This window comes from Gopherus flavomarginatus, chromosome 12, assembly GCF_025201925.1.
Source record: "Gopherus flavomarginatus isolate rGopFla2 chromosome 12, rGopFla2.mat.asm, whole genome shotgun sequence".
NCBI classification, from domain to species: Eukaryota; Metazoa; Chordata; order Testudines; family Testudinidae; genus Gopherus; species Gopherus flavomarginatus.
This window is the reverse complement of record NC_066628.1, coordinates 26,929,288-26,946,117: the sequence shown is the minus strand read 5'-3', so window position 1 is coordinate 26,946,117 and position 16,830 is coordinate 26,929,288. Positions and strand designations below refer to the sequence as shown.

Sequence of the window (16,830 nt, the reverse complement as noted above, 5' to 3'; positions counted from 1 at the left end):
GTCTCCATATTGGAGGGGAAAGTTAAAGGACTAGAGACTCAAGTACAACCTTGCATTGCATCAGAGAAAATGAAGACTTTCTGGATAGTTTGCATTTGGTTCTGCAGGCACAGCATGCTGAAGAATCAGAGAGGGCAGTGCAGAACAGTGAAGAAAACTGGTAGCATGTGACCTCCAGAAGAAGAAAAAGGAGAACCCATGTATCCCCAATGCAGATAGTGGTAAGAAACCATTTTTAGGCTCTCTGCACAGGTACTACGGTGGAGAATGGTTTGGAAGAATCATCTGAGGGAAGGGATCAGAAGGAGACCCCACCAACCAGAAGGCATGTGATGTATTGTCCTTGGGACTGGTGTTCCACAACCTCCACTCCCAAGAGGGGAAGATTGGTGGTGGTGGTCGGGACTCCCTCCTAAGGGGCATGGAGTCATCCATCTGCCGTCCAGAACAAGAGACTTGAGAAGTTTGCTGCGTGCCTGAAGCTAGAATTCAGGATGTGATGGGAATGTCTGCCGAGACTGATCAAGCCCTCAGACCGCTACCCCTTCCTACTTCTCCACGTGGGCATCAATTATACTGCCAAGAATGGCCTTGAGTGGGTTACTGCAGACTATGTGGTTCTGAGAAGGAGGATAGAGAAGTTTGAGGAATAAGTCATGTTCTCGTCCATCCTCCCTGTTTAAGGAAAAGGGCCAGGTAGGGACCATTGAATTGTGGAGGTAAATGCATGGTTGCGCAGGTGGTGTCGGAGAGAGGGCTTTGGATTCTTCGACCATAAGATGTTGCTCCAGGAAGAAGGATTGCTAGGAAGAGATGGGATCCACCTAATGAAGAGAGGGAAGAGCATCTTCACAGGCAGGCTTGCTATCCTAGCGAGGAGAGCTTTAAACTAGGTTTGCCGGGGGATGGTGATCTAAGCCCACAGGTAAGTGATGAATTGGGATACCACGTGGAAACACAAGGAGGAGGGTACAACAGAGAGAGGCCTCCTGATCCATTCTGAGAAAGCAGGACAATTGGCTAGTTATCTTAGGTGCCTGTACACGAATGCAAGAAGCCTGGGAAACAAGCAGTAAGAATTGGAAACCCTGGGACAGTCAAGGAACTATGATGTGACTGGAATAACAGAGACTTGGTGGGATATCTCACATGACTGGAGCACTGTCATGAATGGGTATAAACTGTTCAGGAAGGACAGGCAGGGGAGAAAAGGTGGAGGAGTTGCACTGTCTATAAGAGAGCAGTATGATTGCTGAGAGCTCCAGCATGAAACTGGAGAAAAGCCTGTTGAGAGTCTTTGGGCTAAGTTTAGAGGTGAGAGCAACAAGGGTGATGTCGTGGTGGGCGTCTGCTACAGACCACCAGACCAGGAGGATGAGGTAGACAAGGCTTTCTTTGGACAAGTAACAGAAGTTTCCAGATCACAGGCCTTGGTTCTCATGTGGGACTTCAATCATCCTGACATGTGCTGGAAAAGCAATAAAGCAGTGTACAGACAATCCAGGAAGTTTCTGGGGACAACTTCCTGGTGTAAGTGTTGGAGAAACCAACAAGGGGCCGTGCTCCTCTTGACCTGCTGCTCATAAACAGGGAAGAACTGGAAGGGAAAGTAGAAGTGGGTGGCAACCTGAGCAGCAGTGACCATGAGATGGTCGAGTTTGGGATCCTGACAAAAGGAAGAAAGGACAGCAGCAGAATATGGACCCTGGACTTCAGAAAAGCAGACTTTGACTCCCTCATGGACTGACAGGCAGGATCCTCAGGGAGGCTAATATGAGGGGGAAATGAATCCACGAGAGCTGGCTGTATTTTAAAGAAGCCTTACTGAGGGCACAGGAACAAACTATCAAGATGTGCAGAAAGAATAATAAATATAGCAGGTGACCAGCTGGGCTTAACAGTGAAATCTTTGGTGAGCTTACATACAAAAAGAAAGCTTACGAAAAGTGGAAACTTGGACAGATGACTAGGGAGGAGTATAAAAATATTACTCGAGCATGCAGGAGTGTAATCAGGAAGGCCAAAGCACAGTTGGAGTTGCAGCTAGAAGGCATGTGAAGGATAACAAGAAGAGTTTTTAAAGGTATGTTTGCAATAAGAAGAAGGTCAGGAAAAGTGTTGGACCCTTACTGAATGAGGGAGCAACCTAGTGACAGATGATGTGGAAGAAGCTGAAGTACTCACAATGCTTTTTTTGCCTCGGTCTTCAAAGACAAAGTCAGTTCCCAAACTGCTGCACTGGGCAGCACAGTATGGGGAGGAGGTGAGCAGCCCTCAGTGGTGAAAGAACAGGTTAAGGACTATTTAGAAAAGCTGGACATGCACAAGTCTATGGGTCCGGATCTAATTCATCCGAGGGTACTGATGGAGTTTTAGAGCCATTGGCCATTATCTTTGAAAACTTGCAGCAATTGGGGGAGGTCCCGGACAATTGAAAAAAGGCAAACATAGAGCCCATCTTTTAAAAAGGGAAGAAAGAGAATCTGGGGAACTACAGACTGGTGAGCCTCACTTCAGTCCCCAGAAAAATCATGGAGCAGGTCCTCAAAGAATCCATTTTGAAGTACTTGGAGGAGAGGAAGGTGATCAGGAACAGTCAACTTGGATTCACCAAGGGCAAGTCATGCCTGACCAACCTGATTGCCTTCTGTGATGAGATAACTGGCTCTTTGGACATGGGGAAAGCAGTGGATGTGTTATACCTTGACTTTAGAAAAGCTTTTGATGTGGTCTCCTACAGTATTCTTGCCAGCAAGTTAAAAAAGTATGGATTGGATGAATGGACTATAAGGTGGATAGAAAGCTGGCAAGATCATCTGGCTCAACGGGTAGTGATCAGCGGCTCGATATCTAGTTGGCAGCTGGTATCAAGTGGAGTGCCCCTGGGGTTGGTCCTGGGGCCGGTTTTGTTCAACATCTTTATTAATGATCTGGATGATGGGATGGATTGCACCCTCAGCAAGTTCGTGGATGACAGATTAGTCTCATATAATTTGTAAAACACTATGGTTCTGTATAGATGTATGTTCTCATTATCTGCATTTACACACTTCAGATGTTAAGGGAGAATGGAAAAATGACTGAAACCTTCACAAACAAAATACTATGGATTTAAAGTATTGATTTGATATATTTATAAAACTAATTTTAATTATAATTCACAATGATACTTTTACTTAAAATATGGACTAACCATGAAATTCTGTGAAATTAATTTTTTGTAGTTAAGAGGGAAAATAACTGATAATTTCTTTGCAGAAGAGAAACCTACAAACTTACCTCTGTGAATGATTTTCAAGTTTTCTTTTAAGTGGTTTAGTGCTTTCACAGTCTAGGAGAAAAGAGGAGATTTTATGGATGAAAAATAAGATACTGCAATGAGATTCCTCTGACTATTAAACTATTTGGGCAACATGAGCCAGAACAATAAATATTAAACAATATGAGCCACAACAATAAAGAGGAACCTTGAGTGTCTGAAGGGAAACAATGTAAAGTAAAGACCTCTATATCTGTCATCATCATATAAATTTTGACAGGTCTCCACACGCCTTTTCCACACCCACTCTCCAATCTCATTTTTGGACATATACATTTTTGCAATAGTGCCCATTTTGAATTTTTATGGGGAGCATTAGGACTGCCTATGTGTGTGCTTTTTCACATTTACAGCCATTGTAAAGATTTTAAGAAAAAAATAGGCTTTTTACACATTTTAAATAAAGTTTAGTAAACAGAGGAATAAAGTGTTAAGATGTAAATATGTTAATAGGCCTTTTTGTATATTGCATGTATTTTTTTTTTGAAATAGAGGCATTAAATATTAGAAAGAGAACATGCATTTTTAGAAAAGAATGTTATGCACGTAGGTTGTTTGAAATATAGGTATTAAATATTAGTAACAGAACATGTGTTTTAGAGAAAATAAGGTGGGGTGGGTTTTAATATAACACAAAGTGAGAGAGGCCGTAGAACAGCCAATAAAAGCAAAAGCTGTTCAGCCTGTTACATAAACAAAAAGAAAATAAACTCAGATAAACTGCAGAAAAATTTTAAAACAACAGGAAAGGAAGAAAGCCTGTGTCACTGACCAAGAGGGAGAGGGAGAAGAAAGGCACTTATCCCAGCAGCGGCCAACAGTCAGCCAGTAATTCCAGAACAGTCAGTCTTGAACAACCTATGCCTCTTGGCTAAGCCAATCAGAAACTATTCTTTAGACAAGTCATAGAATTGTATTTTGCTCAACCAATTATAATGTCCCAGGAGGCGTGGCTTTTGACAGCTGTCTGTTTAGGTATAGAAGTCTTTATTACTCACTCCCCACCTTAGCTCTGCTATTATAAATGATTTTGCAACACAGTGGGAAAGTGGTACTTTGCAAAGGCTAGTGGGGAACTGTGGTATGCAGGAAGAAAGCAGGACAGTATGGTTAAGAGCTAACACGGGGGCTAGACAATCTGTCCCTGTGCACCTCTGTCTACCTATCAGTTATGCGCTCACAGAGGGAAGAACCCAACACTCAGAACATTGTTAAAAAAATCTTCCTCATCTCAGTCTGTGGGGCTAATGAGGGAGGAGAATTTAGGAGGTAGTTCAATGTGCCCATAGAAAACCAATCTAAACCAAATCAAAACTAAACACAACCAACAACACACCTTCCTTCCTGATGTAACCTCGGGCTTTATGGTAATAACAGGCTAGAGGAGGGATGGTGAACTTTGTATATGCTGCTCTCCCCTGCTATAGAGGAACAGTCAGAGAGAAGTATTTTAGTTCAGTTTTCACACTTCAGTTCCTTGGGCCCACACCTAAACCTGTGTTAGGCACCTCTAAATACAGATTTATGGGTCTAATTTTAGTTACCCAAATCTGAAAATTGGCTGGAGGAAAAACTACACACAGTCAGAACTAGGATCTCACCTGAAATGCCAGAGGGCTGCAGTGCCAACAGCCACTGAGGCAGGAGGCTGCAATTCAGTCACCCTTTGAAAAAGGTGGGTTTTGGCACTAGTGGTGGAATGGCACTTTACTTACAAACTTCTGGTGCTACTGATGTCACTTTGATCTCTCAACTTTTCCATACCCCAACCCCCTTCCCTCAAGTACACACAAGACAATACTCTTGAGTAATGTGGATCATATGGGCATGTTAACAATCTGTCTGTCAAGCTATTTCTCTCAGTGTGGCTAATGAGGAACCTATTCCGACATTTCCAAAAGACAGGTCAGTAGAGCCCTGCAAATTTGCAGATATCCGCAAACCATGTTTGTGGATGGTGGATTGGATGCGGATACAAATTTTGCATCCACACAGGGCTCTAGGGGTCAGGTCCAACTAACTGCTACGATATTTCATGCATGCAGCTCCTGTTACCTACGTTCTTATTCAGCAGCATCCAAGGACCTAACAAAATGATGATGCATATACATAGTGTTCTGTCACTGTCCCGCTGTTCTGCATGGCCTGTACCTTGGCACGTGTGTGTGGGGCGGGAGTTGGGGTGGGTTGTTTTTCCTTGTGTCACTGTTCTGTGCCTCTCTTGTGGAAGACTGTTTGAAGAAGCCAGTTGTGTAATTGGCTGAGGTTCACTGACCTCCTGATTCCATTCAAATGAAGCATCAGTGCTCCTGGACCACAGGGAAAGATTCAGAAGTTGCCAGCTGTTCCATGCAGTCAGCACGCCTCACACTGTGCCCACAAAGCAAGTGATGGGCATTAACGGTTCTATACAGAAATCTAACCATTGCTAGGGGTACTAAGGAGAAACTGTTCTCACTCTATAGCAATAGGTGAAATGGAGTCTGTGTTGTCCACTCAGTATTGGCCATCCCTCCAAAAGCTACAAACAAGTCCCAGTGGCCCTACACTGACAGGCTGGCTCTGGGGACAAGGAGATCCTGAGCTATCTTGCCTTAAACTCACAAGTGTCAAACACAGCTCCAAAAGCCTAACTTATTTTTGAGAATTTGCAGTAAAGGTAGCAGAACAGACAAAAACCTATGAGTTGGACACCCACTGCCAGTCCCAGTATTGCATGGACACACCCCATCACTTCTACTCTGCCCAGGACCGGTCTTCCCTTTGATTTTGGCAATACCTTTTCACTCCAAAGTTTACTGACATGGAGAATGTAACCAGGTGCAGACTCTTACGTGTTCTGCCTGATTAAAACACCTAAAGGTCAGGTTTTTCTCATGTCTCGGTGGCCAGTGGAGGTGGAAGAAATAGTCACAAGAAAATACAAAATGCCTGAAATTTGGATATTATGTATTTCATTGAAGATTCAAAATCCATCCCATTTCTGTATGAAACTCTGGGCATAAAATACGATCATAGACACAAAAATATTTTCACTTCAAAAACTTGAACTTTTTCATCATTTTTTTTCTAAATTACCATTTTAATGAATTCCGGATGCACTGAAAAACACAGGAGCAGCATGAAAAAACGGCAAACCAGAAGAATTTGGCTCTCTGTTGGCCCTGCCCAGAACAAGAGCCTCCTGCCAGGCAGTGAACCAGCTTAGGCTAGTGCCATCTGTCAATGTGACAATCTGGAGGGAGAGTTACTGGAATGCCAATGAACCAGAACCAAAAGATGGCCTTTGGATTCAGCTTGAATTTCAGGCAAAAGATTCTGGGATGTCTTTATTCACTGAGGCCTCTCCCTCCAGGGCTGCTGGCTGCTTCTCCACCAAATAATGGAGTTAACATAATAATAAAGCAATGGTAAAACCAGAACCATAAAGATTTTACAGAATGCAAATAAACCAGAGGGAACAGGGCTAAAAAGTCAAAAGCTTAAACTTTTTAAATGATCTTTAAAAATGTGCAAAAACGGAGCAGCAAAATCTAAATACTTACAGCTAAAGTGATTTTGCCTAAGATTTCTTCTGGAATAACATCATCTAATACACTATATACATATTTGTAAAACTTATCAAACGAGGTAGACATGAGCTCCATACAGATCCAACAGTCACCCTAAAAAAAGAACAAACATATGTCACGGTAAAATAATACATAAGAATCAACAGAATGCAGAGACCCTTTGATTCTGATCGAGACTAACAGGCAACATTTATTATGCTCCAATAGTCTGGCCCATGGGGGTGCTGAAGCCATGTTGAAGAACTTTGGGTGCACATACTAACGTGTACAGTGAAAGGAAAGACAACCTGGCCCTACTAGAAGAAAGAGAAGACCACAGGGAGGAGAGGCATCTCATGCCCTCCTGTGTGTAAGATGCCAGGTCATTGGAAATGGAATTGGCTGCTAAAGCCCAGGTCTGAGTCACTTTCCATGATTTATATCATTTTATTTAAAAGATGTAAAGGCTAAAAATCAAATTACACAGAACATAGAACCCCAGATAAAATATTCAAACCCAGAACTGAAGCAAACCTCCATGAGAGATTAATATCCCCTCATTTCAAACAGTGCCCCTGCTAATACTGAGAGACTAGTTCTCTATAAAGGCGATTTGCAAAGGGTTTCATATTTTATATTTGCATTCATTATATCCAATTCAGTGGTAAAGGCAGAATGTAACCTTAAATGTGTTACACAGGTGTGGATTCCACAGCTACCAGAGAAACTAAGAATATGAGGCTGAGCATTTTACTAAGTTATAGCACAACTTTTAAGTTATTTAAAATTGATTTTTTTAAAATGATGACATTTTAAATCATGATTAAATTAGACTATTTCACTGGAACAAAAAGTTCAAAAATCTACCAACTCTCAGTCCAAACTAAGGGCTATTGTTCCAAAGTCTTCTGTGCTGTTATGGATGGCAAATGGCTTAATTTGAGCTGTTTATGGTGGATTTTGGCATCCTGAGGCATGTCTTCATTGTTGGAAATATAGGCATTATACAGGATCGGCATTTTGCCCAACAGCAGCGCTGCATTCTTGAACTTAAACACCTTTTAGCGTAATTAATAATGTAAGCATGTGGGCCTAAAATATTAAATGGTTCTAGAGCTCAAACAACTAGTCTTTTTAATTCTGGTTGACCCATGCCCAGAGCATATGTCTGAAGGGGCAGAGGCAGAGCACCGACAAGGCAAACTCTTCAGAAAAGCAGTTCATAAGGCTGGCTGCACTGAGTTCAGAATTAAAAGCTGAGTGATTGAGTCTATGCTTGTAAGTGTTGTACATTGCTGTTTCAAACGAGTACTGCAATGTGTATACCTACCATCACAATTTTGAGACCTTGGGCCCATGACTGGCAATTCAGAGTCTTGGGAGTGTGTGATTATGAATAAGGTACAGATTTTTGATACAAGTCAATTATAGTCCAACAAATGTAGGAGATTCCTCCAAAGAAGTCTTCTCAGCTCTGTGACAGATTTTTCTTGATTAGACATCAGAAAAGGTCTTGCTTGCTAATACATAGGGAGTTGTTTAAGAGAAGACTAGAACTTTTCTTTAAGTTATTGAAAACTCATTGTTTTCTCTGAGGAGAAAAAAAATATCCTGTTATAACTCTTTTACTCCTATTTCACAGAGCTGTGGCCATGTTCACCTGGAGATAAATCCCAGGAGTCCTAGGGGGAATTTCGAATCTATGTCTAGGTGTTAATAACTTTCATGAAGATTCACAGATTTGAAGGCCAGAAGAGACCATTGTGATTATCTCCTGCATAAACAGGCCAGAAGCTTTGCCAAGTAATTCCTACATTAAGCCTGTAACTTCTGGTTAGCTAGAGCAGATTTGCCTAGAGCATATTCTAAGACATCCAATGTTAAAGCCTTTTAAATGATGGGGAATCCACCACAACGCTCGATATGCTATTCCAATGGTTCAAAGGGTCCAATGATTAATTACTCTGACATAACTTTGTGCTTTTTTCCAGTCTAAATTAGTCTAGCTTCAGCTTCCAGCCACTGGATCTCATGCTTCCTTTGTCTGATAGATTAAGGAGCCCTCTTCTACTAGAAATCTGCTTCTGAGAGTGGTTGTTATGATGTGGTGATGCAAAACTAGTTAGGTAAGCTTCAAGATGTAACAGGGTGGTCCATGCCTTTAAAGACCAGGGGGCCTAAAGCCAGCCAGCCCTGTCTGATTATTAAACTCAGTTGGGAAGGGGTCAGGCAATGCCTATAAAGAGACGAGTCAATTGTAGACATTGGGATGACTTATGCCTTGTACTGACGAATTTTCCCCATGACCTGAGATGGGAGCAGTAAGTGAGGAAGGCATAGTTCAGATGGTCTCACCACCGAAGAAGTAGAGCATTAGCCTGTCAGTTATGCCTTAGGGCTCCTCTGGAGTACTATATATTGCACTTTCTGTTCATTTGAGAAGTGAACAGGTCCATTGTGGGGGTTCCCCATACAGCAAAAGTGGTAAACAATACTTTTGCTGTATGATCCTTAGTGAAGTGTCTGCTGAGGAAGTCCACCAGCACATTTTGATTCCCTGGATGATTTGATTCCAGAGCGGCTGCTTTTGAACGCAAGGGAATGGATCTTGTTCCCCTCTGCTTACTGAGTAAAAGACAGTTGTCACATTGTTCGATATTATGAAGATATGGTGACCTTGAATTAATGGGAGAAAGGCCTTGCGAGTCTCTCAGACCGCCACAATTCCAGTACGTGGATGTGTCTCGAGATGTCCATGTGCCTTGAGCTGTGCGACTGTGCATGTAAGCTCCTCAGCCTAAAAGGGAGGCATCTGTAAAGATCGTATTGACTGGTACCTGTGGGGATTCTGCTATTTTGATGGCTATTATGGCATTCACGGACTGTTGGTTTGGTGAGTGCACAGTTTGAAGCCACACTTGGAGGCAATGAAGATGGAGTCTGGCAAATGGCGTGACATAAGTACATAAAGCCATATGTCTCAAGAGAAAAGGGTGTTCAAGTGTTGCTCTTGACCCTATCGATGAGGTTATTCATCACTTGGAACCTATCAACTGGCAGAAAAGACCTTGCTGTGACTGAATTTAGGAACGCTCTGATGAAATCTAAAGTCTGTGTTGGAGTGAGCACAGACTTTTCCAAGTTTATACTGACCCCTAGGAAAGACAGAAGTTGAAGCCTTGATGAAGTCGACTTGTAGGCTTCTTGGCAACCAGAAGCCAGTTTTTGAGACAGGGGAACATGGTGAAGCCACAACACCTGATATGGACTGCTACTACCAAGATGACCTTAGTAAAAACCCTTGAAAGCAAGGCAAAATAGGAACATGCTATATTGAAAATATTCAGGGCCATCGTGAATCTAAAAAAATGTCTGTGAGCAGGGTGAATGTCTACATGGAAGCATACTTCCTTCATATTGAGAGTTGTAAAGCATATGCCATTTTCCAAAGATAGGATTATAAATGTCAGTGTGATCATGCAAAATTACAGTGTGTGAATAACACAGCTGAGATGATGGAAATTGAGGATGGCTCTCCAGATGCCCTTCTTTTTGGGTACTAGGAAATATGTTGAGTAAAAACCCTTTCCTTGGTATTAAAGAGGTACCCCTTTATTGCTCCCCACTGTAAGAGGGATTGTATTACTTGTTTGAAAATCTCCTCATGAGAATGGCCACTGAAAAGGTGTGGTGCCGGGAGGTAAATTTGATTGCATAGCCAGGATGGATGATGTTTAGTACCCATTTGTCCATTGTCACAGCACTCCAGATGTGGAAAAAGAGTACTATATGACTCCCAAAGGGTGGCTGGGAATCAGTATTTGGTGGTTTGCAGTTCTATAACACTTGTCAAAAATATTGTTTAGATGGGGGCTGGGATTGGGGTGATGATATTGCCGCAGACAATGTAGGAAATGGGACTTCTGAATCCTTTGCCTCTTACGGGGTAGCTCGTAAGGATGCTGGTGGTAAAATTGTTGAGCCTTGGGTCTAGGCTTGTATGCTTACTTGTGGCGTTGTTTGGGGAAGTTGTACATATTCCCAGGGAGCAGAGAGTGACCCTAAAGTCCTCTGGAGTGTGCAAGGACTCATCTGTCTTTTGGTTAAAAAAGTGAGTTTCATCAAAAGGCAGATCCTCAGGATGTTCTTGACCTCTACGGGAAACCCTGAAGCGTGAAGTCATGATTCACAGCACATCACAATGGCAACAGCACTGCCCTTGAAAATGTATCTGCTGCATCTACCACTGATGCTTCTAATGGATTTCCAAATGGAAGTGTCTCAGCTCCCGGAGAGGGAGATGCATCTGTAAGCTCTTCTTGATGGAGAATTCTTGCTGGACTGTACACCATTTTCCATTTTTGTAAGAGGAGGAAAGGATGGAGTGGGGTGAATCTATTCCTTTCCTTACTTAGTTAAATCTTTTGCCTCAACAGCTGCCACCAGGTTGACCTGCCTCTCAGTTCAGTTAGGAAGTCTTATTCCAGGCCTGGGATAGATGCCTGCATTAGAAATAGGGCCTAGAGCTGACCATTCCAATGTAGATGTGTGCTAGACCTGAGCACCAGTACCAGCAAGTTTTTCCCTCAGTGGTATCTGTCAGGTCGGCTCTAGTGCTCCCTGGAGTTGTGCGCTCACAGCGCCAAGTAGCAGCCCCCTCCATACCTTCTTACCAGCTAACTCCAACAGAGGGGCAGGGCTGGGGGTTGGAATGGACATGTGCAACACATCTCGAAGAACAACAGTAACCATTTTTTCTTCTTCAAGTGCTTCCTCATATCCATTCCAATGTAGGTGGCTTCCGAGTAGTAGTGCAGGTGGAGGGTTCAGAGTTCATTGACAAGCTGATTGTAACACCACTCGGCCAAATCCAGCATCGTCTCTAGCCTGCTGAGTGATGGCATATCGAGACACAAAAGTGTGAACTGACCACCATGTTGCTGCTCTACAAATGTCCTGTTTAGTAACCTGTGCCACAAATGTAGACGAAGATGCTTGGGTCCTTGTGGAATGTGCCATCAGGGCAGTAGCAGGGACCTTTGCCAGGTTGTAGCATGTGCAAATACAGGAAATGATCCATGATGAAATTCTCTGGGCTGAGATTGGAAGACCTTCATCCTGTCTGCAACAGCCACAAAAAGTTGAATAATTTTCCAAAATGATTTAGTCCTTTCTATGTAGAAGGCTGGTGCAGGTCTGATGCCCAGTGAGCGAAGCCTCTACTTCTTTCTGTTGGCAAGTGGTTTCGCATAGAAGACCAGGAGGAAGATGTCCTGGTTACTATGGAATTGTGAAACCATTTTTGGAAGGAAGGCTGGATGAAGATGCAGCTGGACCTTGTCCTGGAAGAATACCGTGTACGGAGGTTCTGAAGTGAGAGCCCCAATCTCTGAGACTCTTCCATCTGAAGTAATGGCCACTAGGAAGGCCACCTTCCAGGACAAGTAGAGCAGAGACCACATTGCCAGCAGCTTGAAAGGGGGATCCATGAGCCTCAACAATACCAGGTTGAGATCCCAGGAAGAGACTGCTTGTCATGTCTGTCAAGTTCTTTGAGAAAATGACTACAGATGGTGTTTGAGAATACGGAACAGCTGTTCACTCACAGGTGAAACACTGAGACTGAGGCCAGGTGGACCCTAAAAGATGATGTGGATAGTCCCTGTTGTTTCAGATATAGTAAGTAGTCTAGAATGAATGCTACCGATGATTACCTAGGTGGAACACCCCTGCTGTGTGTGAGGGATATGGCAGGAGTGTGTGTGTGTGAGGAGGAACACCCCTGTTGTGTGTGAGGGATATGGCAGGGTGGGGGGTGAAGAGGCACATCCCTGATGTGTTTGAGGAATAGGTGAGTGTGTGGGTGTGAGGATATGGCGAAGGGCAGGTGAGGAGGAACACTTCTGTTGTGTGTGAGGGATATGGCAGGGAAGAAGGGGTGAGGAGGAACACCCCTGCTGTGTGTGAGAGATATGGCGGGGGGGAGTGAGGTGGAACACCCCTGCTGTGTGTGAGGGATATGTTGGGGCCGGGTGTGTGTGGGGGGGGGGGGAGGTGAGGAGGAATACCCCTGCTGTCTGTGAGGGATATGGGGCAGTGGGGGGGTGAGGAGGAACACCCCTGCTGTGTGTGAAGGATATGGTGGGATTGTGTGTGCGTTAGGGATATGGCGAGGCCGGGGGCGTGAGGAGGAACACCTGTGCTGTCTGTGAGGGATATGGTGGCATTGGGGGGTGAGAAGGAACACCCCTGCTGCGTGTGAGGGATATGGTGGGGAGGGAGGGATGAGGAGGAATACCTCTGCTGTGTGTGAGGGATATGGCGGGGGAGGGGAGTGAGGAGGAATATCCCTGCTGTGTGTGAGGGATATGGCAGGGCTAGGCGAGGTTATGGGAAGACTTTTTCCTTCAATCTCTATGAATGGTTGGCAGGGTGGATGTGGTGGGGCAATTCTGGCTCATGTTACTCGCCAGCTGTAAAATGTGCTATTTAATCTCAGTTCCATTGGTTTACTTGCAGTACTATTGTAACTATCTTGGCAGGACGGGGTGATGGCAACGGTAGATCCCAGGTCCCTACTAGGCATGCTGTCTACATTTACTGACACTGGGGTCTGCAGGAGGACAGGCAGGAACCTGGTGGGAGGATGATGCAGTAGGGGGCTCATGATATGGCAGAGAGTGTAACTAAGTCTGTAGAGTGGTATTTTTTAATGTGGAAATTTAAATCAAAACATAGTGCTGCTGTGTGTTTTCATTTTGTGGTGATCCTAGAGCTGTGGAGAGGTGCCAGAGACATAAAACAATAAATCTGTAACTCAGCAGCAACAGGCAAAAGACGTTCATGTCTAGGTATTTTGTTCAAACCAATTTATCAGAATTATTGATAATTATTTGTTTTATAGTGGCATCTTGAAGCTTTCAACCAAGATCGAGGCCCCATTGTGCTAGGGCTTGTACCACACACATAGTAAGAGAATCCCTACCCTTAAAGGGTTACAAGACAGACAGAGGTCAGGAGAAAGGAAGGATTATTAGCCTGGTTGTACAGCTAGGGAATTAAGGCACAGGGAAACAAGTGACCTGCCAGAGGTCAGACAGGGAGTCTGGAAAGCCAGGAATTGAAGCGGGGTCTTTCCACTTGTAAGCCACTGTCTTACCCCACAAGACCAACCTTCATCTTTCAGAGCTCACTTATGAACCTCTACTTGTCTGCACAGGCTGCTCATGAGTTGCTACACTCCCTCCAGTGCAGACATGCAGGGAGTAGGAAGGCAGTGGTGGAGCAAGGTTGGAGCTATGTCTCTGCCTCCTCCCTAACCCCACAATATCACATGGACTACCAGAGCCAACGCAAAGGGAGAAATAATCTGCATCAGCAAAGGGCTAGCATGGACCATTTTCACCTTGAAAAAGTGGGAGACAGGAACCAGACCGTGATGCTCACAGTCACAATCTGACCCCCGCCATGCCAATTGTATGGGCTAGACTGTGAAGTTACAATTGACTCTGGTTTGTCATTTGAGTTCTGGAGATTGTGCTAGTTCCAGTAGACCATCCCCGCAGTTTGTACCTACACAGAATGAAGGGACAGGTTTTCGGTGCACAGGAGTCAGGGCCGGCGCTTTCATTTAGGTGACCTAGGCGGTCGCCTATGCCACAAGGATCTGGAGGGGCGGCATTTTGCTGCTCTCGGCGGCAATTCGGCGGCGGGGGGTCCTTCCGCGCTCTGGGTCTTCGGCGGCAATTCTGCGGCGGGTCCTTCACTCGCTCTGGGACCCGCCGCAGAAGTGCCCCGAAGACCGGGAGCGCGGAAGGACCCCCCACCAACCCACCGCAGAATTGCCGCGGAAGACCTGGAGCACGGAAGGACCCCTGCACCTAGGGCATCAAAAACCCTGGCGCCGCTCCTGACAGGAGTACAGAGCTGCACACATTCATGCAGAGGGCCTCTTTCCCCATTGTTTTTATTGATCACTAAAGATTGGATTTGCTTCATCTTTGTGGTTGCAAGGGATGCAGCAAAGAGACAATCCCTCCCTGCTGCACTTTCTTTGTCCTTGTCTACACCCAGAAATTACATCACCTGAAAACACGTTAATTTATATGGTGGTAAACACGCAGCACAGCCAGGACATGTAGCATTTAACATCTCATTGCCATGCGGTGGTTATCACTAGGGCCCATGCTCAGGTTAACCCTAGTCAGCTGAGACATTAAGTAGGGTAGTCCTTAGCTACACCAAGTGCTAACTCCTAGTTACCCAGCACAATGTTCTACACAATGTAATCTCCCAGGAGAGACAAGCCCTGTGACAGGACCAAAGGTAATCACAGACCTTGGGCTCAGGGCACTTTAGGACTGACTCTCTACTAGTGTCCTCAGGTGCAAATCACTCCAAAAGAAGTGTCATGGTTGAGAAGATTTGGCATGTCCATTGTGCAGCATGCATGCCAAGCAGCTCTGGGAAGGATTGTGCCTCCTAAAGCACCACACCCTTTCTCCCCTGCTGCAGCGACTCCTGGGGCTTTACAGCTCCAGCCCTTCCCAGCACAAGGCAGTGTGCAAAGCACACAACCTTTGAGAGTCTGCATAGAGCACATCTATAAATCAGATATATGAAATGTGTCAGATATCTGAGTGCCATACCTGTCCAGACAGTCAAACCACTTAAACGCCATCAAATCCTAGATGTGAGCATGAGAGAGCATGGCAAGAAAGCAGCAATAATCATGACAGGGATCATATAAATGAACACCAAAATATATACATAGAAGCAATCAGAACCCAGAGTCTCTTCCCTTCTAGTAACGGGTTTGATGACAACTTGCGAATCAAAAATCCCCCAGTAAATTAACTTCTTTCTCTTATAATAAACGGAAAGCTGCTGCAAATTAAATTTTCAATTAAATAAAACCTCTGGTATAAATGAAACAAACTCTGAGTGCCCACCTCTCTGAAGAGTGCTCCATAAAACTGAACAATATAGGGGCAGTCACTACTTCGCATCACTACATCCAAGTCCATTAGAAGCTGTTTCTGTTCCTTTTCATCCACCGTTGATCGAATTCTCTGGAAGAGTAAGGAATGGCAGAGGTTTTATCATTAACATGCTACTACTACATCATCCTCAGCCAGTTCACGAGAAACCTGCCAGGACCCCAGTCCCAGGGTGGTGCATGAGGTCTCAAAGACATGAAAATAACATGCTTTGAAGAAGTAGACCATGTTTTTAAATGAGAAAAAAATTGCAATTAATATAAACCTAAAGCAAGTTAGTTCAGATTATGAAATCTCTGGCCAAATTTTACTCCAAATCTCAGCGTTATCAGGTGGAGCATCAGTAAGCAGCTAAGGCAATCAAAGATTTTCTTTATCCTCTTTAAAACCTACAGCAAAACAATATTTAGATTTTATGTTTAAAGCAATGTGCAGTGGTGAGTTAGCCACAGCTCCCATTGATGCTGGGACCTGAGCACTGCTTTGAAATGTAACCCTCAAATATATTTTAATTTACTAAAGGAAGGAAATTAAGATGAAGGCACTCCCTACACTGTGCACCCATCACAGAGTGCCTACAAGTTTTTCAGACCAGTTTTATGCCATGATTTATACTGTACATGCTAGGCAGGCTAAAAGACCAAACAACTATGCATTTCTTGCCTGGTAGTAGCCTCTAATGTTAAAGATAAATAATGGTTTGCATTCTATTTTAGCTTTCCAAAACTTGTGTTTCAGGATAAAGTTTTCCATGCTCAGTTTCTGCCTGAAGACTTTTGTTTTTCAAAAGCTTCAGCAAAAACAGTGCCACTATTTTCCAGCATGAGACGGGGGAAGGGGAGGGAAAGAGACAAAATTAACATTATAAACCAGTTCTTGCCAAAACTTGTAGAAAAAACTGTGACTCTAGAGCATCATCCTACCAACTCTACTGAGCAAAGTGCTCACAACTAAGTGGAGA

At 44.1% G+C, this 16,830-nt stretch overlaps 1 protein-coding gene across 7 annotated transcripts in view; it reads right to left on the bottom strand.

The window, feature by feature from the left end:
• MAP2K4 (mitogen-activated protein kinase kinase 4) overlaps positions 1-16,830 on the bottom strand; it is a 190,511-nt gene that overhangs the window by 42,949 nt on the left and 130,732 nt on the right. For all 7 annotated transcript variants that reach the window (XM_050919363.1, XM_050919367.1, XM_050919365.1 and 4 more), the window contains 3 exons: positions 15,822-15,941; positions 6,865-6,984; positions 3,280-3,331 (listed from right to left, as the gene is read on the bottom strand). In XM_050919363.1, the coding sequence (XP_050775320.1) occupies positions 3,280-3,331; positions 6,865-6,984; positions 15,822-15,941 (292 nt within the window). The remainder of the gene's footprint in view (positions 1-3,279; positions 3,332-6,864; positions 6,985-15,821; positions 15,942-16,830) is intronic.